At 63.3% G+C, this 20728-nt stretch overlaps 3 protein-coding genes across 6 annotated transcripts in view; 2 read left to right on the top strand and 1 right to left on the bottom strand.

Annotated features, from left to right (window-relative positions):
* Positions 1-670: 670 nt before the first annotated feature.
* Positions 671-11403, bottom strand: LOC117646213 (cilia- and flagella-associated protein 44). Its single transcript, XM_034387020.1, has 29 exons — positions 11321-11403; positions 10596-10715; positions 10363-10525; positions 10135-10274; positions 9608-10047; positions 9333-9523; positions 9003-9245; positions 8589-8846; positions 8371-8522; positions 8181-8302; positions 7572-7801; positions 7384-7498; positions 7151-7314; positions 6905-7068; positions 6427-6645; positions 6067-6177; positions 5165-5345; positions 4668-4856; positions 4345-4542; positions 3891-4256; positions 3651-3821; positions 3402-3573; positions 3163-3331; positions 2661-3068; positions 2119-2356; positions 1923-2036; positions 1562-1786; positions 885-1255; positions 671-701 (listed from the first exon to the last, which is right to left on the bottom strand). The coding sequence occupies exons 1-29, from the start codon at positions 11401-11403 to the stop codon at positions 671-673; spliced, it is 5748 nt and encodes a 1915-aa protein (XP_034242911.1).
* A 326-nt stretch (positions 11404-11729) lies between these two features.
* On the top strand, positions 11730-13438 carry LOC117646477 (ORM1-like protein). Its single transcript, XM_034387439.1, has 4 exons — positions 11730-11794; positions 12067-12257; positions 12339-12490; positions 12581-13438. The coding sequence occupies exons 2-4, from the start codon at positions 12087-12089 to the stop codon at positions 12714-12716; spliced, it is 459 nt and encodes a 152-aa protein (XP_034243330.1). The 5' UTR covers positions 11730-11794; positions 12067-12086; the 3' UTR covers positions 12717-13438.
* A 161-nt stretch (positions 13439-13599) lies between these two features.
* The window catches only part of LOC117646475, a 41077-nt gene continuing 33948 nt past the window's right edge, over positions 13600-20728 (top strand). For all 4 annotated transcript variants that reach the window (XM_034387437.1, XM_034387436.1, XM_034387435.1 and 1 more), the window contains exon 1: positions 13600-14035. In XM_034387437.1, coding sequence (XP_034243328.1) covers positions 13948-14035 — 88 coding nt within the window. In that variant the 5' untranslated portion in view covers positions 13600-13947. The remainder of the gene's footprint in view (positions 14036-20728) is intronic.

Below are 20728 nucleotides of genomic sequence, written 5' to 3'. Positions count from 1 at the left end.
CGGAATCAGCCCGCAGTCGTGCGGAGGAAAGGGGAGGCAAATAGGCGGCGCGAGGGTGAAGGTGCGGGGAGGGGGCAGTTTGGACTCGCAAGTAAAGCAGCCGCTTTTCATGAGCACATACAACAAGCCCCTTGACTTTTGGCCCGCAGGCCCGCGGGGGCCGCACCACCGGTTCGGGCATCCGACTGCCTACTGCTTCGCGAGGCGCGTGGCGTGAGGTGCGAGATGGAGATGGAATGACGTCAAAAAACCGAAAGTGACGCACGCGGGCACGCAGGCCCTCCTGGGCGCCTGCACTGGCTGGGTCAGGACCGCCAGGACGCGCTGTATATTGAATGGCTGCCCAACTGAGTCAACACGCACGGCGACGCACGGCGACGCACGGTGTGGGCCATGAACGGGGGCCCTGTTCGAACGCCTTATCTTGACCCCGCACCGTCCGGCCGTTCGGCCCTCTTCCCTGCGCCTTCCGTTCGCGCGCGAGAGTCAGGCGGACAGACAGACAGGCGGGCGGACGGACAGACGGCAGGCAGACGGACGCGTCATCCACCTGCAGTCGTTTGAGATAAGGGCCCCACGACTGCCACCACGCGCGGCGGCGGGCCTCTTGGCCGCGGTGGTCATAACATAGAAGTGCGCCCGTTTAGAGGTGCCCGAGGTGCCCCCGTTTTTAAGAGCGCCCGCGACATTCCACTATGATCCTGGATGCAATCACACAGTGAAATACAATAGAATACAGTAGTAGTTTATTTCCGAACCTACATCACATTATTGTCAAAGATTAAAAGCCCATCGATGACTCCGCGGGTCAGCCCTGCGTTCCGTCACCGGGTGACGTCGACGGCCGCGGCACCGCGTCTTGAAGCACGCCGTCGTCGTCCGACGGCGGCTCGGCGTCCGAAGTGGGCCCGGCGTCCGATAGGGGTTCGGCGTCGGACATGGGCTCGGTGTCCGAGACGGGCTCGGACGCGGACGACTGGTCGACCCGCATCATGTCCTCGCCGCCGTCGTGCGAGCCGAGCCGCTCCAGGAAGCCGTCGACCGCGTCCCTCGCGGGCTCGGAGGACACGCGCCGGAACAGCTCCTCCACGGTGTGCTCGCTGGCGGGCTCGTCGTCGTCGGCGTCCTCGTCCGGCGCGCTGGGGCCCGCCGCCATGAGCTCCTCCTCGGACGGGATGGCGGGGATGTCGCGCATGTCGGCGCGCAGGAAGCCCATCCCGTAGGAGGCCATCGAGTCCAGCGACGCGCTGCGGCGCTGCAGCGGCTGCGGGTGCCGCACCTCGACGGGCTCGCTCTCGCCCGCCGCCAGCTGCTCCCGGATCGCCTCGCGCCGCGCCGCCAGCGTCCGTGACGTGCCGCTGCCCGGGGTGCCCGGCGCGGACGCCGCGGCGTCGTGCCGAGCGGACAGCGGCCTGCCGCCCTTGTACAGCGGGAACCTGCGCGGAAACAGAGACGTAACGTTCGCTCGAACCAGGATCGACCAACCCCTCTTCTCGTAGACGCAAACCCACTTGATGGCGTCGAGGCTTTGGGGCGGCCAGGGCGCCGGCGGTGGCGGCACCTGCTCCGCGCCGCAGCCCCCGTGGTACGCCGACGGCCCCGGTGCGGGCGGCGCCCCCGCGGCCCTGGAGGAGCCTGGCCGAAGCAGCGGCGGCAGCGGGCCCTTCTGCCGCAAGCGCACCGCCTCGGCGAGGAGGGCGTCGCGCCGCGCCTGCAGCGTCACCACCAGCGACTGGAGGCGCGTCACGTCCTCGTCGAAGTCGGACAAGTCCTTCTCGGGGGCGGCCTGCGGAGGGGAACACAGCCGACGCCGTCAAGACGCTCTAGAGCTCAAAACGCGTCCGGGATTTTGACCGCCTCCACCGCTCTCCTGGCACACTGCGCGCACCGTTTGCGCGCTTCGCGCCCGCACCGGCCCTTACCCTGCCGTCGATCCTCGCCACGGTCGCCATCAGGCGGTTCCTCTCCTCGATCAGCACCAGCAGCAGGTTCTGCCGCTGCGTGTTCTGCTCGATGGCGCTCTTGTACTCGGCGAACTTGGCGCGCACGTCCGCCTGCCGACCGAGAGTTCGAAATCAGCCGCCAAGCCGACAGCCTCCCCGACAAGACCTAACAGGCACAGGCACCCACCTGCATGCTGCTGATGAGGTCGTAGAACTCGGCCCTGATCTCGTCCGCCGAGCTGCGCAGGTCCCAGATGAAGCGCTTGAGCAGCGCTTGCTCCAGCTCCGTCATGTCCACGACGCAGCCGAACTTGCGGTACTGGGCCTCCTCGATCTGCTCGCGGAGCGCCTTGAGGCGGTCGCGCATGAAGCGCACGTCCACCTTCATGCGGTGCAGGTGCATCTGGTTCTTCCTGTTCCGTCATTCAATTTGGATTCAGTGGTTAGTTACCGAAGACGCGCGCCGCCGCACAGTGGGCCAGAAGACCGGTGGACCAAAATTCCAGATGCGTTTTGAGCTCCAGAGTCGCTAAATGGGACTCGAACCGAACGTGTGACCTCACCAATGGAATCCTCGTCCGGAGAGCTATCCATTGGTGGGGTCACACGCTCGGTTTGAGTCCATATTAGTGACTCTGGAGCTCGAAACGCGACTAGAATTTTGGCCGCCTGCGCCGGTCTTCTGGCCCACTGTGCGCCACCGCCACGACGACTTACTTGTGCTTGGCGCGCTGCGTCTTGGCCTCCTCGTCCAGCTGCAGCTTCCGCCGGTCCAGGTCCGCGAGCACGGCCGTGTTGAACACGAGCGTGTTCTTGATGAGCTCGAACTTGGGGGGCTGGTGGGGCGCGGGCGTGGCCTCCGTGCCGGGCGCCGCCCCCTGGTCGGCCCCCTGGTCGGGCACGGCGGGGGCCTTGACGTGCTGCAGCTGGCTCAGGCGCAGGACCACCACGGTCTCCACCTTGTTGAGGCGCTGCTGCTTCTCGCGCCGGAACTCCTGCAGCTGGGCCTCCTCGGCCCGCAGGTCGTCCTCCCCCTTGCGCAGACGCTTGGTGGCCGCGTCCTGCTCCTTGCGCAGGTGCTCCACGTCCTTCCGCAGATCCACGACCTCCTTCTCCGTCTCGTGCCTGCGGCAGGCAACGCAAGCTTAGCTCAAGCAGCCACGCAGTAAACTGTAGTCCCCCGCCCCCGCCCACAGCCCCCGGTACTCAGGTACTGTACCTCTGGGCGCGCAGCTCGAGGGTGAGGTCGAACAGCTCCTTGGAGCAGTCCGGCGGGCACTCCGTGTCGTCGAAGCGCGTCGGGCCCAGCTCGTTGGAGTCGAGGCTCGCGTCGTCGTCGTCCTCGTCGCTGGAGGATGACGACGAGGAGGAATCGTCGCTGGAGGCGGCTGCAAGCAGACGGACATGTCAGGCACATCTAGACGGACAGCAGGACAAAGGGGACGCGAGGAGCCCTACCGTCCGGGCCCTTGGGCGGCTTGTACTTCTTCTTGAAGATCCTCTTGAGGTAGTCGACGTACGCGTTGTCGCCCACCGCCTCGATGAAGTTGAGTTGGACCTCCTTCTCCTTCTCCTCGCACCTCATGATCTCCCTCGCCTTCCCGTCCAGCTTGTTCTGGATGGCGTTAATCTGCGGCCCAAAACCATAGAGTGCCACAAGGCAAACTGCGCTGGGATTCGAACCGCCGACCTTCGCACGGCACGCACCTCGTTCTGCACCTCGCGGCAGGCCACCTCCTTGTCGGCCACGTGGGCGGCGAGGAAGTCCTCCCGCTCCTCGCAGGCCTTGATGACGACCAGCTCCTGGTGCAGGACGAGCAGGTGGTGGCGCAGCAGCGTGGCGTCGCGCTGGACCTCCAGGCGCCGCGACGCCAGCGCCTCCACGGCAGCGTCCACGGCGTCCACCTCGCGGTTCATGTCGGCGACCAGCTGCCGCTGCTGCCACACCTTGGCGATGAGGCGCTGCGCGCGCAGCTCGTCCTCCCAGGCCGTGTTGACGGTGTCGTCGGCGCCCAGCGCGCGCAGGGCCTGCATGTCCACGTCCGAGTCGACGCGGCCCAGGTCGGCGCCGCTGCCCTGCCGGTCCTTGTCCCGGTGCTCCTTGTCGCCGCCCACCAGCGCCTCCACCAGCTTGCTCATGGACTCCTGCTCGCCGACCGTGAGCACGATGTCGCCCTGGGCCCCCTTGAGCACCTCGAGCTCCGCGTCGTCGCGGATGGGCGGCGCGATCTCGATGGTGGACTTGAATCCGCGGCCCTGGCGACGCGAGGGCGCGGCGCGGTCCATCTCCACCTCGATCTCCTCCTCGGTGACCTGCGCCCAGCGAGATACTCAGCAACACGCGTGGTTTGAAAACGAATCCTCGACGCGCGGCCAAGCGCGCGGCCTCCATTGGCTGCACCTGGAACTGGCGTTCGGGGTACTCGATGGCGGCATCCACGGTGGGCGGCTCGGGGGCCTTGACGTGCAGGTGGGCGGGCAGCTCGTGGTGGATGCGGCGCAGCAGCGCGCTCTGCGACAGCATCCTCTCCCGCAGGCCCGCCTTGCGCTGCCGCAGCGCCAGCACCTCGGCGTTGAAGGAGCCGACCAGGTCGTCCAGCTGCCGGGGCACAGTCATTTCGCACAGTGTCGCGTCGCTCGGTCTCTCTCGCACCCTTGCGGACCGCCAGGCGGGTGCGAGAGAGACCGCGACGGAGCGTCACACCGTCACGGGGAGGACTGTACCCGCTTCCTGACGCGCAGCAGCTGCTCGTATTTGCCGACGGTTGTCACCACCTGGTCGGCGGGCACCTTGTAGTCCTCGTCGGACTTGAGCTTGTAGTCGCCGATGGTCTGCTCCGCCTCGCGTATCAGCTCCTCGTCCAGCGGGTCCGTCCGTTTCTTGTCCGGTTTCTTCCGGTGGAAGTGCTTCCACTGGTGGGGCAAAGAAAACACCAAAAATTTGCATTGTGTTTCTTCGTTTTGGGCGGAGTGCGTCTGCCGACGGATTCCGCAAGTAGTAAAGATGCCCCGGGAGATGTCAGAATGGGGAATCAAAATGGCGGATGTCAGAATGGGGCATCTTTACTACTTGGGCCACCCTTACTACTTCCGCACAGCGTTCCGCTCCGTCGCTGCCGCCCCCTCCCACCCACGGGACGGCCCGTGAGTGCGAGAGAGACAGCGACGACGGCGACGATGTGCGGAATGATTCGGATACGGCTACGGCCTCAGCGACTTGCCTCCAGCTCCCTGCGCTCGCGCCTGAACTTGCGCGAGTGGTACTTGTCCAGCAGGCGGCGTAGGCGCGCGTTGAACTTGTGCTCGAAGGCCGAGATGCCGCGCAGGAAGGACTCGACGGGCGCCGGCGCCAGCGTGATGTCCTCGTCCTCGTCCGGCGGCGCCACGTCCAGCTCCACCGTCCTGGAGCAGAGCAGCGGCCAGGCCCACGGGTCAGCGAGAGAGCGCCAAACGACGTGCACCCGCATGCAGTGTGGTTAGCAGTGCGGCGCGCTTCGAAACCCCCGCTTCAAACAAGTGTGGATTCAGAGGGGAGGGGGTGAGGAAAATTGCCCCCTCTGACCCGCTCTGACCCCTAGATAGCCGCCTGAAAGGTAGGCAAAAAGCAGCACTTGCCCCCGTAAGTAGGCAAGAAGTGCTACACTGTGCCCCCCTCAGACCGCACCTGGATCCGCGGCTAGCTACACAAACCCATCGCGGCTTTGGCACGGGCCCCGGTGCGTATGGTGACGTGCTATGGCTGAGTGAAAGGAGGTGCCTCGCCCGGAAGTCGTGCACAAAACACTCGGGACAAAACAGCGGTGCTGGATGCACACCATGCAAGTGCCCGCTGCTCGCCGCTCGCTGGGGGCGAGGAGCGCAAGGAGCAAAAAGGCCCGCCACTCTACCTCTGGGGCGCAATGCGGACGAGCCTCGCTTTCTCTGTGGTTCAAGGCGGCAAGAACAAAAGAAACGAGTTGCCGTTACGCCGAGCTTTGCCTCCGGTGCCGGAGTGCCGGGTACCCGCCACTGCCCCGATCAAGACGATCGGCGAGGACGTCATCGTCGTTGACAGCGTGTCTCGCTGTGCGGCACAGTGTGCCAGCCGGCCCCGGCCGCACGGCGACGGGGCGGCACGGTCTACCTGCCTCTCCTGAGCGCGTCCGCCTGACGGATTTGCACCATGGCGCTCGCCACCTCGAACTCCGCCCTCAGCTTCCTCTGGCGGATCGTCTCAACGAACATGTCCTCCTTCCTGGAAGAAGGGAAAGCGTCACGGAGGGCCACGTCTCTCTGTCGAACAAGTGTGGAGCAGCTCACGAAGCCCCCATCCCAAGTGGACAACCCAACGCTTGAAGTGTGGAGACTGCAGTCTGTACTTACACTTGCAAGTGCGGAGGCCGCAAATTCCACACCTCCACATGTCAAGCGTGGCCTTTGTCCACATTTGGTTTTGCAGTGCAGGCGCGGGCGTGCAACTGCACCTGCACCTGCCCGCACTCACCGCACGGCGTACACCTTGATGCCGTGGCCGTCCACGGCGTCCGTGTAGAAGTCGGCCAGCTTGCGGTACTGGAGGCTGGCCTTCTCCAGCGGGAAGGCCAGCTTGGCGCGCAGCAGGTCCGCCTCGGCCTCCAGGGCCATCCGCACGCTGGGCGTGATGCGCGGGTCCAGCTCCAGCTCGGACTGCGGGATCTGCTGCGACACTGGCAGCTGCCGGTTGCTGGAAGCCGAGAGCGAAGATGGGGGGCACAGTGGACCAGAGCATGTGACCCCACCAATGGATTCCTCGTTCGGAGAGCAATCAAATAGTGGAGTCACACGATCGGTTCGAGTCTCATTTTGCGACTCTGGAGCGCAAAACGCGTCCGGGATTTCGACCGCCTCCACCGGTCTTCCGGCTCACTGTGTGGGGTGCGCGGCGGGGAAGTCCCACTCTGGCCGGGACTCGAGGCAGTGCCGGGCAGTGCCAGGGCGCTTACCGCTTGACGATGTTGTTGTAGGCCGCGGCGAGCCCCCACAGCGCCTGCTCGGCGCGCTGCATTCGCTCCGCCGCCACCCTCGCCTTGCGGTCGCTCTCCGCCTTGGCGCACTGCTCCTCCAGGGTCGGCACGTCGGCGCCGTACAGCTCCTCTGCGGGGGCAGGCTGCGAAGGGAATGTCGCCGAGAGAATTAAAACGTGACTGTGGCGGGGTGGAGTTTCGCGCTGGCCAGAAAAAGCAACCGACCGGCGTGATGGCAACTGGGGCGGCCAGCGAGACCGCGTTGGTGGAGGGGACGCCGCCATCCGGGTGCACGGCGTACATGAAGAGGTTGCCGTCGGGCCCCGACGAGTACAACGTGCGGAGGTCGGCGGCCAGCGCCAGTCCCGTCACGGGTCCGTTGTGCATCCCTGCAAGTTTGGCTGTTGGCAACGAGTGACTCCAGAAAAATGTGCGGATCACTTAAATCTGCGGCGTACCCAGGCTCCAGTAATCCGACAAGTCGCTCGAGTCGTCCTTGACGCGTGCGCACCGCACGGTGCCGTCGCCCATGCCCAGGAACACGTACTTGTTGTCCAGGCTGCACATGTTTACCTTCATTATCACTCGCGAAATTAACATAGCTTGACGAAAGCCGTTTGAACACGTACTAGTATAGGTAGCTGGCCAGCTCCAGGTCGTCGTTCCCAGGCACGGCCACGCACTCCAAGGGCTCCACCTCCTTCGGGCCGTCCGAGGCCTCGGTGGTGTCGAAGCGGTACTTGTAGAGGTAGCCGGCGTCGAACCCCGCCACGGCCAGCATCACGGTGTCCTCGTCGACGTAGCGGGCCCAGCGCACGGCGCCGAGCTCACTAGGCATCACCAACTCCTCCGCGTCCTCCTCCGGTCCAGAGTCCGCTGCGCGCCACCAACACGGTCACCCCTGAGAACGCCCGCCGCCGCCTAACGGGACAGGCAGGCCCGGCGCACGCGGCTGCATCCGCGTTGCCCACCCAGCGCCCGGCCAGGTGATACCCCGCGCGCTCGCTCGAGCCGCAGACCCTGCAGGCGCGGAGTATCGCCTCGCCGGGCTCGCCGTCGCACAGTGGGCTAGAAGACCGGTGGAGGCGGCCAAAACTCTGCACGCGTTTTGAGCTTCAGAGTCGCTAAACAGGACTGGAACCGAGCGTGTGACCCCACCAATGATTTCCTCGTTTCGAGTCCTGTTTAGCGACTCTGGAGCGTTTAGAGTTTGTGCGCCTCCACCGGTCCTCTGGCCCTCTGTGCGTCGGCTTACCCAGGAAGGCCTCCTCGTCGATGTCCAGCCCGGCGTTGTCCGCCTTGACGCGCTCCAGCTGCCGCCTCTTGGCGGCCATCTTCTTCTCCCTGCGGCGCTCCACCCTCCGGGCGTGCGCCTCCCTGCGGCAGAAAGGCCGGTCACAGCGGCGTCCTGGCGACGGTGAACGGCGGCACGGCGACGGACGCACCCTCGGAGGCGCGACTTGACGCTCTTGTACACCAGCGTGCGGACGGCCACGGCGTCCTCCGGGTAGCGGTAGGTCACGTCGTGGGCGGTGGACTGGGGCAGCTCCAGTTCCACCAGCTGGCCGTGGGCGCAGCCCGCCAGGACGGTGAAGGGCTGTGCGAAGGGTCCACCATCAGACGCGGTTCTTAGAGCGGCAGGCAGCAAGGGACACTGGAGTACCTGCTCCGGCTTGAAAGTGAGGAACGTGACCACGTCCACGGTCTGCACGAAGCCCAGCGGCACTAGGCGGGCAAAGGCGCCGTTCGGCTCGACGCGGAACAGGAAGACGGTGCGGTCGGCGCCCCCGGACGCCAACACCTCGCCGTCGTCGGACAGCGCCAGCGCCGTGGCGGCCTGCGAGTGCGCCTTGGACGCCTGCAGCAGCGTCACCAAGTCCGCCGTGCCGTGGCCGGTGCCGTGGTGGTCCGCGTAGTGGCGCTCGGCCGCGGCCAGGTCCACGACCACGACGCGGAGCACGCCGTCGCCGCACGCCAGCACCAGGACCGCGCCGCACGCCGCCACCTGCACCAGGAGGGTGGCCGTTGAACCTCCTTCTCAGCTACTCAAGGCCGATGCGAGGGGCTGAAGGTATACCTTGGGAGGCAGCCACAGCATGGCGTGGCCCGCGGCGGGGAAGGCTCTGGCCACGACCAGCCCCCGCAGGCCGGGGCTGTAGAGGTGCAGCCGGCCCTCGACGCCCAGCGTCGCCACGAAGGCGGACAGAGGCGCCGCGCACACGGCCGCCACCCCGCACGAGTGCGTCGTCAGCAAGCGGCGCGGCGCGGGGGCGTCGGCCGACAGCGACAGGTCCAGCTGCCACAGGCCGCCGCCGCCGTCCTGGAGACAAGCGCCGTGGCTTTTATCTCGCATTTGTCGGGCATTCGATGCGACGCGGCACAGCGGCACACACAGTGTGTCACACACCTGGGCAAACCACGTGCTGGCGCTCTGGTCGTCCAAGTGTTTCCTCTGCAAGCAGAGCAGGGACGCGGGGCCCAGCTCGTCCGCCACCTCCAGCTCGAAGATGGGCTCCACCTCGATGAAGCGGTCCTCGTCAGGAGGGTCGGCCAGGTCGATCGTCTCGAAGTACCACACCTTGACGAAGCCGTCCATTCCTGTGGAGCGAGAGACAGTGTACTCGGAGCCGAGTGGGCGAGAGTGACTCCCACCCGCGTCGCCAGGCCGACAAGGCGGCTTACCCAGGGAGAGCAGCTCGCCGTTGGAGTACTCGAACTGCGCGACGGGGGCGCTGTGGCACGGCTTCCTGCCCTTCTTGGTGACCTCGGCCTTGATGAGCCCCGCCTCCCACAGCAGGATGTTGCCCCACTCGCAGCCCGACACCACCTTGCCGTCCGGGAGGCTGAGCACGCCGATGACGTCGCTCACTTCGGTGTTGCCGAAGCGGCCCTGCGCGCCCTCCAGCTTGAGCCCCGTGAACGTCTCCGCCATCCTCCAGAAGCGGACGTGCGCGCTGCCGGCCGACGTGATGCTGCCCGGCATGTAGCTGGAGAAGGCGGCGCTGAAGACGTCCTGCCCGGACGACTTGGCGCGCAGCATGATGCGCGAGTCGCGCCAGTTCCACACCGTGAACAGGTTGTCCGGCGAGCCCGCCATGGAGCACAGCAGGTCGCCGTCGACGCTGGAAGCGAGAGGCAACGTCACGATTCGGCCTCGGCCTCGGCCTCGGCGCGAGCGTCGGGGCGGCCGGAGCGCGGAGGTACCCTACCTGTAGTTGAGGTAGGTGTAGGCGCGGTCCGCACCCCGCTTGAGCACGGCGACGATCCGCAGCGACGGCCACTCGTACACGATGATCCTGGGCCGCTTGCCCTTCTCCCCGACGGCGAAGTGAGGCTGCTTGGGGTTTCTCTGAACAAGCGACAAAGGGGTAAGGAATCGGGAACCGCACCGCGGCCGTGTCCTAGGACAGCTGCAGCTCCCCGCCGCGTCCGCTCACCGCTATGTGGCCCAGGCCCGCGCCGCCGGCGCTGCGCCGGAACCACAGCTTGCGGTCCGAGATGCGGAAGAAGTGTAGCAAGTCCCCGGAGATGAAGGCCAGCGTGTCGGGGTCGAGGACGCACAGGTTGGAGTGCAGCTGGCAGTCGTAGCCGAAGGAGAATCTGGCGCGGGTTAAGGGAAACGGAAACCAGGGTCGCGGGGCGAATGGGGCAGCGGCGTGGCAAAGGATACTGGAACTCCAGGACGTTGGCCGGCACCGTGCAGCCCTCCGACAACACGGGGCCCGACACGAAGTCCTTCTCGTCGTAGACATCCTGGCCGTCCCGCTCCGAGGACTCGCCCCCCGTGGAGCTGGCCGCCGCCTCGCTCTCGCTGTCGCTGTCGTCGGCGACCTCCTCCTGCTGCCCGAGGAGCTTCTCCACGGACGGCGCGACGTTGGACTGTCGGCGCCCCTCGGAGCCCGCCGAGGACGCGACCGCCACCACACTGTTCCTGGTGCCGCTCGGGGCAGGACGGCCAGGGTCCTCGGCGTCCTGGCTGCTGGCTGGGGGCAGCGACGCCCCCGACGCGTGTCCCTGACGGCTTCCCCGTGAGGTGGATGACGTCACCGCACCTAGCTGCTGACGGCTGCCGTCCTGCGAGGATTGCCGACGGACTTCACTCGCGTCGCCGTCCATCTCTGTGGAACCTGTGCGTGACGAATCAAGTCACAGAGGACATCGACAGTCGACCTGCCTGCCTGCCCGGCGAGTCGAAGCGCTAGTAAGGACGGCCATGTCTCGTTTTGCAGTGCAGGCGAGCATGTGTCGGGCCCGAAATGGCATACGATCATGTGTGGTCTAGCCCTTAATGGTAATGGTAATGCAGTGTGAGGGCGGGCCAGCCCGCCGAGGTGCCCGCCGCGCAGGGTTGCCTATCCCGCACTTGACAGGCGCGCCGGCGGCGTGTTTAATCACAAGTCCTCATTCTCGGTGCTCTTACCTCGCAAACTGGACCGCTGTTTCGAAGGGTCCTCTCCACCTTTCCCAGAATCAGACATGACGGCACCCAAAAGTCACTGCTTTTCTAAAACAAGAAATAAACACGCGCCTCGGCAGTGGCGGTCCAGATTTGTTTTCCCCGTCGTTCAAGAGAAGAAGCGCGTCGTTATAGCAACCAAGTGAGCATCTCTGACGCGTAGTGCACCAACCCCTCGAAAAGAAAATACCGAACGTGTAACGCATTCAAAGACGGTCTATCGCGTCGCGTAAATTCAAACCATCATATTAAAATGAAAAAGTTTTAATTTTAAAATAATACGCATTGAAGTTTGACGGTCTTTATTCTGTCTTTGAAATTAACTTTTGGATGGTTTTCAATGTTCAGGTTGGACCGCCGTGCTGCAGATGTGTGATGTCGGCTGTCACTTTCAAAACATAACATTGCCTCAGGTAGGAAAGAAAGAGAATGATATCTGCTTATGTACATGTTTCTAACGCAAATCTTAGTGAAAATTCTTATCAGTTCTTGTGTATTTTTTAAATGATAATAGTTGTCATGACATGGAATTACTTTTAAGTTTGTTTCAATGGTGCCCCAAGTGCCCCTCTGAAGGTTATGGATGTAAAGCAAGCAGCTGAGAATTTTCATTTCATGAATTACCTGCCTTTTCCCCTATTAAATGTGTTTTTTTAACATTTTGGTTGGTTGTCTGCTGTTTCAGCCTCCTTCCATCTGGTCAGAATGCACGTGGGTGGTCATGGGGATGCCAATCCCAATACGTCGTGGCTCAAGAGTCGAGGAATGTGGGTGACATACGGGCTAGGAATGCTAGCGCTTCATCTAATTCTTCTGAGTGTACCTGTGCTTAGTATAGCAATGGCTTGGACCATCACCAACCTGATACACAACTTGGTACATCTTCTGTTCCTTACTGTGCTTTTCCGTCCAGTTTGATGCTCCATTGAACCAAATGCTTAAAATTTTTCATTCCAGTGCCATCTTGTATTCTTGCACTCTCTGAAAGGAGCTCCATGGATTGCTCAGGACCAAGGAGATTGCCGCAGTTTGACACACTGGGAGCAAATTGATAATGGGATGCAATTTACGAAGACTAGGAAGTTTCTATTTGCTGTCCCAATTGTGCTGTAAGTACCATACCGTTCATAACTTATATTGTTTTAAAAATGCTTTTTTGGTGCCTTTTTAAAAATATTTATTGTATGTGTGATTTACAGATTTTTACTGACATGTTTTTATACCAAGAATGATTCAAGTCATTTTGTTGTTAACTTTATTTCACTTGTGATAGTGATTGTACCTAAGCTACCTCAACTCCATAGAGTTAGAATATTTGGAATCAACAAGTACTGAACAAAAGACAATGTATTGCATTTTAATGATTTTTCTGAATGTGAATCTATTTTAACACAATTGTGCAATATTATGTAATGAATAATGTTAACATGGTTGTCTATGATGTTAATAGGTTTCTCAGAATCTGAGAGAAATCTTCCTTGTGCCAATTTCATTTTGAGTTCAGAATTTAGTCCCTATATCTTGACAAGAACAGTCCAGCTGCCAAATTAGTAGTATGAAAATGATTTTGTTTTTGTTATAACAGTTTTACTTAAGGCAACGTTTAAATTAAGGTTATCTTGTTATCTATATTTGTTAACATGCGCCCCGCCAGATGTGTTTCTAGTACTATTTATAAACATGCTGTGCAACCTTTATTGCTCAATATATTAGTTATGTAGTCTTAGTAAAATGTTTGCTAGATCTTCAGACATTTCCAATGTGCATTTTCTTCTAGCAGCTGGTAATCCTAAAATCAACAGTGCCTGGTTTAAACAATTCATAAGACCTGTCACAATGTACTGCGTTAGCTTACTTTTCATTTTGTATTTTGTATTTGCATTCTGAGTCATCATTATGTTAAGTTGGGAGCTGTTATATTTTTGTACCCTTGCCCTTTTCTTTTGCAAAGTCGTCTTATCTTTATACTACCTTTTTTTTAAAACATTGTGATAACAATAGATTTACCTTTATTTGTGATTCGAATGAGGAAGCAAATAAACTCCATGTTTTGCGTCCAAGAGATACATTTTTCCCTCCCGTCCTGCCGTCGAGAGTGCGCCCTGTTTGAAGCATTTGAAGCTTGCCGCCCAGGAAGTCACCGCTTTGCCGCTGCAAACCGCTCGCTGTCCATTCGTAGGCGGCGGTGCGCTGCTGAGCAGCTGTTAGTTGCTGGAGTCGCCACCAGAGCGCAGCTTTCGGTCAGTCTTCTCTAAGATGGCCGAGTGAGCGGATCGTACGTCAACGGCCCCCGTTTTGTCATTACACATTACTCGGCACAGTTTCCAAATCCGAACCGTGCCGTAGTTTTAGCAGTGAGATGTCGTGTTGAGTGGTGTGCAGTGACGGTGTGCGTGCGTGTGTGAGTGTTTGCGCGCTCGGCCCTCCCGAACGACGGCCGCCGTCGAGCCGAGCCGTGCACAGTTACTCCGTTGTGTTCCTTCTGCCAGGCTTGTTGGCTTTTAATTAATGTCAGAGTGTTGACCTAGTATGTGTCGCAAGTCTTGCTTGTGAACCGTCCCGGAGTATGGAACACACATGGCTTTTCCACAACCTGATCGTGGCTTTGGGATTACTTGAAGAATGCACGGCGTTTCCCATTCACTTGGGAGCAGGTGAGTTCGAGTTGCCCCTAGTAACGGTATCCCAGTGTGGTGGCGCGCAGTGGTGGCGATGGCTGCGTGGGTCAGCCGTTTTTCTCGCAGCATTTCGACCCCCAAGAAGTCTTCCTCGCGAAACGGCCCTTCACGATGCGTGCCCGAGATTTGACTCGTCGCGCAGAGGCTGCGGAGTGCTATCAAACGGGAATGGGAGGTTACCTTTGCCTCTGTGTGCACAGGACAAGTACTCAGCACACAGTGCACCGCCCATATTACCACGCGTCCTTGGGAAAACACACTAGAGTAGTGGTGCCGTGTTATTTGGGCACAAGTATAATGTATAGTCGCGTGTCCCCATCTGCTCGCGGAGGCTGTCCCAGTGCCATTGTGAAAATGTCCAGGATGAATGTGGTGGGGGTGGATTTTGGAAACGTCTCTTCCAGTCAGTCCCCTTTACTTCCCCCGTGAAATTGTATCATTGTATTTAAATGGAATAAAACATGGTCCTGCTCTTGTGACAACTGGATTATTTGCTCATTGGCTATGTTGTCAGTAGTGTTGGGGTGAAAACCAGTTAGTTTCACAGATATGTGGACCCTGTCTGTAGTCTCCATGTGCCTCAATTTGCCTAGACCAGATTACAGCCAGCCTCTCATCTTGGGAAGATGTGAATGCTGTTGATTGTGGTGTTGGGAGACTGACTGGGGGTTGTGTGCCCAGGAAGTGATAAGAGAGTGAGTCACTCTTTTGGGATGGAGGGGGTAACAGCTGTCTCTCACTTCAAACCGCCAGTGGTAATCCGCACCAGATGATAACCTTTTTCGAGATTTGTTTCGTTAGTTAGCTTTCACCAGCCGCCGCCGACACCACAATATCCGTTATGTTTTACGTCTGTCCCGTCTGCCTTTCTGCTTGGCTGGGCAGCATCAGGTGGGCCCTGTCCGGGCGGTGGGGTTGGTGGCGGCCCTTGGTGGGCAGTGCCCCCGGTGGCCGTGTGCAGCGCAGCGTGGATCATGGGGGTCACGGGGGCCGCGAGCGTGGAGCGTGGCGGCGCGGCATGGCCGCTAAGCGTGCCGCGACAACACAGCCCGGCGCATTGCATGGCAGCCGTGGGCAGCCGTCGCCGTCGGGGTTACGCCCCCCCCCCTTCCCCTCCCGCCGCGAGTTGTACACACTGGCCGCGGGGCACAGCCAGGCACAGCAGGACCACCACGAGCACACTGCGTGGCGCGCCCCGCCGTGCCTCGCCGGCCCCGGTGACATCGCCGTGGTGGCCGTGCGCCCCACGTGCTGCATCAGATTGGCGGAGGGAGAGGAAGGTTTCGGGTGACGTTTGCCGCATTGTCGCGGCGGTCGCGGCGGTCGCGGCGGTCGCGCTGCTGCCTTGGCTGTCCGAGGGAAGTCCGCGTGCGGGCAGTGCGGGCCGGGGGAAAGCTAGCTGCGCGCTGGCCTGGCCGGCCGCTGGCCGAGGGCAGGGCCTGGCCGATGCGGTGGGAAATGAAGGCGCACGTTTGTCATCTCGCCGACGTCGGCGCAGTTCAGTGCAGTGCAGTGCCGCGCCGGGCCTGCCGGGCCGGGCGAGCGGTTGACGCGGACACGGCGTGCTTTTCGTCCTCCGCGTCGCGATTTCTCTCTCCGCCGCGATGGCGGCGCGGATATGCCCGCCGCCGAGCGACAAAAAGCCGCAACTCGCTCGCCGCGCGCGATGCACGCACTGCACGCACGTGCGCACGCCGGTCTGCATCCCGGAGCAGCCCCGCGCGGGAAAAGGGTTCCGCGGGGGGAGGAAAATGCATGTCAGGCGCGGGGCTCTGTATCTGCACTTTGGAGATTGCCTCTCTGTGGCGACACGGCACGACGACGGTCTTGGAGGGCGTGACGGAGTGACTGTCACCAGGCGGAGTCCCCCGAGTGGGGCCCACTAGACCCACTCTGTCCTGCTGAACACGCGGCGAGGGGCCGGCAGCCAGTCTCCGGGCACTGTCGAGTGGAGTGGTCTCGTTTCGAGTGCCGGCCCGCCTGCCTGTCGGCCACTGTCGGCCGGCTGTCTGCTGTGTCCGTTCCATTTCGTTTGCTAGGGGTCCCTGCCCTTTCCTGCCCGTTCCGCAACGGCTGCCGCGTGTCCTCGGCGTCGACCCCTCGGCGGGGTGGTCGGACCTCCGCGGTGCGCGACCCGCTGGACAGTTTAACTTAGCCTTTGGCCTGCTGGTGTAACCCGGCCGACCCGGCCCCCGGCGCGGCGAGCTCGGCGGCGAGGGCAGCGGGCGGTTCTTCAACCTGCCGCGGTGCCGCGGGGCGGGACAGGTGCTGCACAGTGTGCTGGCCTGTGGCCTGGCCGGCACCTGCAGCCATCTGGCAAGCCTGCCCAGCCTGCCCAGCCTGCACAGCCTGCACCTGGCTGGACGATGGCCTGCAGCGCTGCGAACGCCGCACACTGCACTGCAGACTGATTGCCGTCGCTCTGCGTCTCTCGCACTCATGGGGCGTCCCGTCCCGCACAGGTGTGAGAGTCGGAGCGACGGAAACGACTCTCGGAATCAGTGTGCTGCGGCAAGCCAAGCCAAGCCCTGGGGGCAGCGTGCAGCAGCGTGTGGGGCGGTGACGGCGGGGCCCAAGTACAGTGGTGTGGGACTTCGGGGAGGTGATGATTCGGCCGAAACGCTCGGACGTCGTCCCTGCTGGAGGCACGCTGGAAGTGGGGCAGCAGGCCGGCGGCGTGAGCGAGGCGGCGTGCAGGTGTCAGCCCATTACGCGAGCGCTGTGTCGGTGTGTCGGTTTGGCTGTGGGTCAGCGCGTCGCCCGGTTTGATCCGCCCGGGGCGTGGCTGTGGCTGGACGTCAAACAATGACGCGGCCGTCCGCCGGCCGCCAGTGCGCTGCCTCCGAACTGCGGTCTCTCCCTTTTGCACTCGTGCAGACTGATTCCGAGAGTCGTTTCCGTCGCTCTGTCTCTCTAGCACCTGTGTACGAGGCGCCCCATGAGTGCCACAGAGACAGAGCGACGAAACCGACCCTCGGAAACAGCCTGCTGGGGCATCGCGTAGGGGTGCGAGGGAGACAGAGGGCAACAAGGCAGTGTTCTGAGACCCCTGAGATGCTGGCTGTGGCGGTGCCATCGCCGGGGAGCTTACCCCTGCGGGCCCCAGCGGGCCCCTGCCCAGGGCGAGGCCCAGGGCTTGGCCTAGCAGCATGCTAGCAGGGCTCTGGCGGATCGATTTTATCGGCGGCCCGGTCGTGACTTGGTCGTGTGCGTGCTCGCCGTGCTCGTCACGGGATGGGACGGGACGCCACGGCGGCCTAGTTCGCCCCCTTTGGCGGCGCCTCGTTGACGTGCGTGGCCGTCTTGTAGGAGGGAGGCCGCCCTTTTTTCGGCGCGGGCGCAAGTAGCGCGGCACGGCCTGGACGCGGCCCTTCGCCGGCATTGACGCCACGACGTCACGGTGCCTGTCGTCGCTCCGTCTCCCTCGCACTCGCGAGTTGTTCCGCAGGGGTGCGAGAGAGACGGCCACGAAGCGAAACAACCCTCGGCTCGGCGGAGGATCCTCGGCGTGGTGGTGCTGCTGGCTCGGCTCGGCTCGGCCGGGCGTCGCGCGTTGCGTCACCGAATTTGGGCCAGGAGGCTAAACCGGACCGGGCCTCCTCGCCGTCGCATTGCCTTCCACGCACTATCTGTCGCGGCATCGCCCCGCCCCGCCCCGCCCCGCCCCGCCCCGCCCGGCCCGGCCGGCCGTTCAGGCCCGCGGTTCGCATTATTATTGTGATGGAGCTCCAACCCAATCCCGTTGGCCGAACAACCGCCACGTGAGCTGCAGTGCGTGGCGCGCGCCGTTCGGTTTCTCGGAACAGGATGCCGCCAAAGTCAAGTCCAGTCCAGTGGATGGACTGTTGTTGTTTCGCGCGAGAAATTGGTCGCGACAATGGTAATGGGTGCGGTGTTGTGCGGTGCGCGTGTGGCACACCCCACTTTGGCGCGCCGTGGCGGCCCACGGGCCGAGTCCGCGACACTGCTCCGTCTCTCTCGCACCCCTACGGGCCGCCGCGCCGGGCCCGCGAGTGCGAGAGGGACGGAGCGACGCTGTTGATGGCGGTCGGGCCAGGGCCAGCCAGCCCGATTAGGCGCGTCGCGTGTCCACCTCACGCGGACGCCAGCCGCCAGCCCGCCGCTGTTTGGTTAGGTAAAGTGGAGCCTGCCTGGCCCTGGTCAAGAAGACCGCGCGCTTGTTTTGGTGGGCCGTCCCCGCCGTCCGTCGGCTACACTGCAGTGTTGTTGCACCTGAACGAGGCCGTCGTGCGTGCGGATCAAAGTGGGTCTGTTTGCTTGCTGTGCTGCGACTGCTGCGGCGTCAGCGTGGCGGGTGGGGCGCGCGGCGGCGCGGGGCTTCAGGACGTCGCGCGGCGGGCGTGGACGGCGAGGTGGTGACTCATCTGGTTTGTGTCTCGGCGGGGCGCGGCGCGGCGCGGCGCGGCGGGGCTTTACCGACCGCCGGCCGTGTAGGCAGGCTGTGGCCGGCCAGGCCGTGGCCAGGCCGTGGCCAGGCCCGACACGAGAGGAAAGTGAACAACATCAACACCCTGGCCGTGTCGGACTGTCGGCCCCGTCGGCGCGGCCGTGTGCACACTGCATGCTGGTTATGGCGAGGGCTGCTTGGCTGCGCACGCACGGCGCACGCGATGAGCAGCAGACTGATGCCGAGAGTCGAACGCACTCTTGGCGCGAGAGAGACAGGGCGACGAAAACGACTATCGGAATGAGTGGATGCGGGGCAGATGGAGGTGATATCACCCCCAGATTGGCGGTCTGCTTGATCGTCCCCAGGTAATCGGCGGCCCGGCCGACCGGCCAGTCGCCATCGCGCCTAGAGTGGCGTGGCGATCCGAATCTCAGCCAGTGTGTGTGTGTGGCGTGCTTGGAGCCGCCGGCCAACAGTTTGAGGCGAGGCTTGTTCCAGCTGTCTGACTACGAACCGTGCCCCGCCGTCTCACTCCGTCTCTCTCGCACCCCAGCGGTTCGCGCTTGGCGCCGCGAAGACAGCGAAAAGAGCCCCGTTCGGAATGAGGCTGCCGCCGGTCCGAATCGAAAACGTGAACCGGACCGCGGTGGCCGCGTTGCCGACGCCGCACAGTGGGCCGGAAGACCGGCGCAGCAGTCAAAACTCTAGACCATTTCTGAGCTCCAGAGTCGCTTAACAGGACTCCGCGACCCCACCAATGGACTCCTCGTTCGGAGAGCAATCCATTGGTGGGGGTTACACGTTCGGTGCGAGTCCCATTCAGCGACTCTGGAGCTCAAAACGCGTTCGGGATTTCGACCGCATCCATCGGTCTTCTGGCCCACTGTGCGGCGGGTATCTCGCCTGCCTGATCTGCCGGACGGTTGGGACCGCGGTTCGGAGGCCCGGACGCCGCGGCACTTTTCCAACGTTTGTGTGGAATCCCACGTCGTGCCCATACGGGGCTGGCGGCAGGAGCGGCCGGCAGGGACGGCCGGCAGGGGCCCCAAGGCGGGGCGGTGCCACTTGGGCAAGGCCGCGGCGGGGCGCGGCGGGGCGCGGCGGGGCGCGGCGGGGCGCGGCGGGGCGCGGCGGGGCGCGGCGGGGCGCGGCGGGGCGCGGCGGGGCGCGGCGGGGCGCGGCGGGGGCGGCGGGCGCGCGGCGCGGCGGGGCGCGGCGGGGCGCGGCGGGGCGCGGCGGGGCGCGGCGGGGCGCGGCGGGGCGCGGCGGGGCGCGGCGGGGCGCGGCGGGGCGCGGCGGGGCGCGGCGGGGCGCGGCGGGGCGCGGCGGGGCGCGGCGGGGCGCGGCGGGGCGCGGCGGGGTGCGGCGGGGTGCGGCGGGGTGCGGCGGGGCGCGGCGGGCGCGGCGGGGCGCGGCGGGGCGCGGCGGGGCGTGAACAATCTGGGTGCCTAGCCTAGAGCTGCTCGCCGGGGCTCTAGCCAGCACTAGCTAGCAGCCTGTCCGTCCGTCTCACGGTCCGTCTCACGGACTGCCTGGCTGCGCGCTGCGCGTTGCGAGCGGTGACGGGCAGGGGGCGTTTCCCACTTGGCTCCTGTAAGGTCAGTGGACTTGTGTTTGTGTGCGCGCTGCCGCCGCCCTGCTGCGACATCGCCGTGCACGCGACGCCGTGACGCCGCGACGGCCTTTTGGGGATCGACGCGGACGCGACCCTGCAGACTGATTCGGAGCGGAGGGTCGTTTTCGCCGCTCTCTCTCGCACCCACATGGGACGTCCGGTGAGTGCGAGAGAGAGAGAGAGAGAGAGCCGACGACGAAAGCGCTGTTCGGAATGTGCCGCCGGCGGGGCCGCACAGTGGGCGAGAAGACCGGTGGAGGCGGCCAAAACTCCCAGACCAGCGGTTCTCAACCTTTTTCGGTTCGCGACCCCAAATTTGTAACAAAAAATTTCCGCGACCCTCAGGAAAAATTTCGCGACCCCACGCGACCCCTCCTTTAGCATGCCTTTGATACAAAGTGCGATAGTCCACCTTAGTCAGCAGACCCATTTCGTCGCTCTGTCTCTCTCGCACCTGTGCGGCACGCTCCGTGAGAGCGAGAGAGACAGAGCGACGCAAAACGACTCTCGGAATCGGTCTGCCGAGTAGCGATGGCGGGTGCGACTTCCCTGCGGTCGGGCCGCGTTGGTGTGTGTGTGTGTGTGTGTGTGTGGTGCGATGCCGCGTCGCTGTCGTTTGTCCCTCCGACTCTCCGACTGGCAA

Source organism: Thrips palmi, unplaced genomic scaffold (genome assembly GCF_012932325.1).
Source record: "Thrips palmi isolate BJ-2018 unplaced genomic scaffold, TpBJ-2018v1 HiC_scaffold_19, whole genome shotgun sequence".
In the NCBI taxonomy this organism is placed as follows: Eukaryota; Metazoa; Arthropoda; class Insecta; order Thysanoptera; family Thripidae; genus Thrips; species Thrips palmi.
Note: the sequence above shows the minus strand (reverse complement) of the source record. Positions and strands in the feature narration are given on the sequence as shown.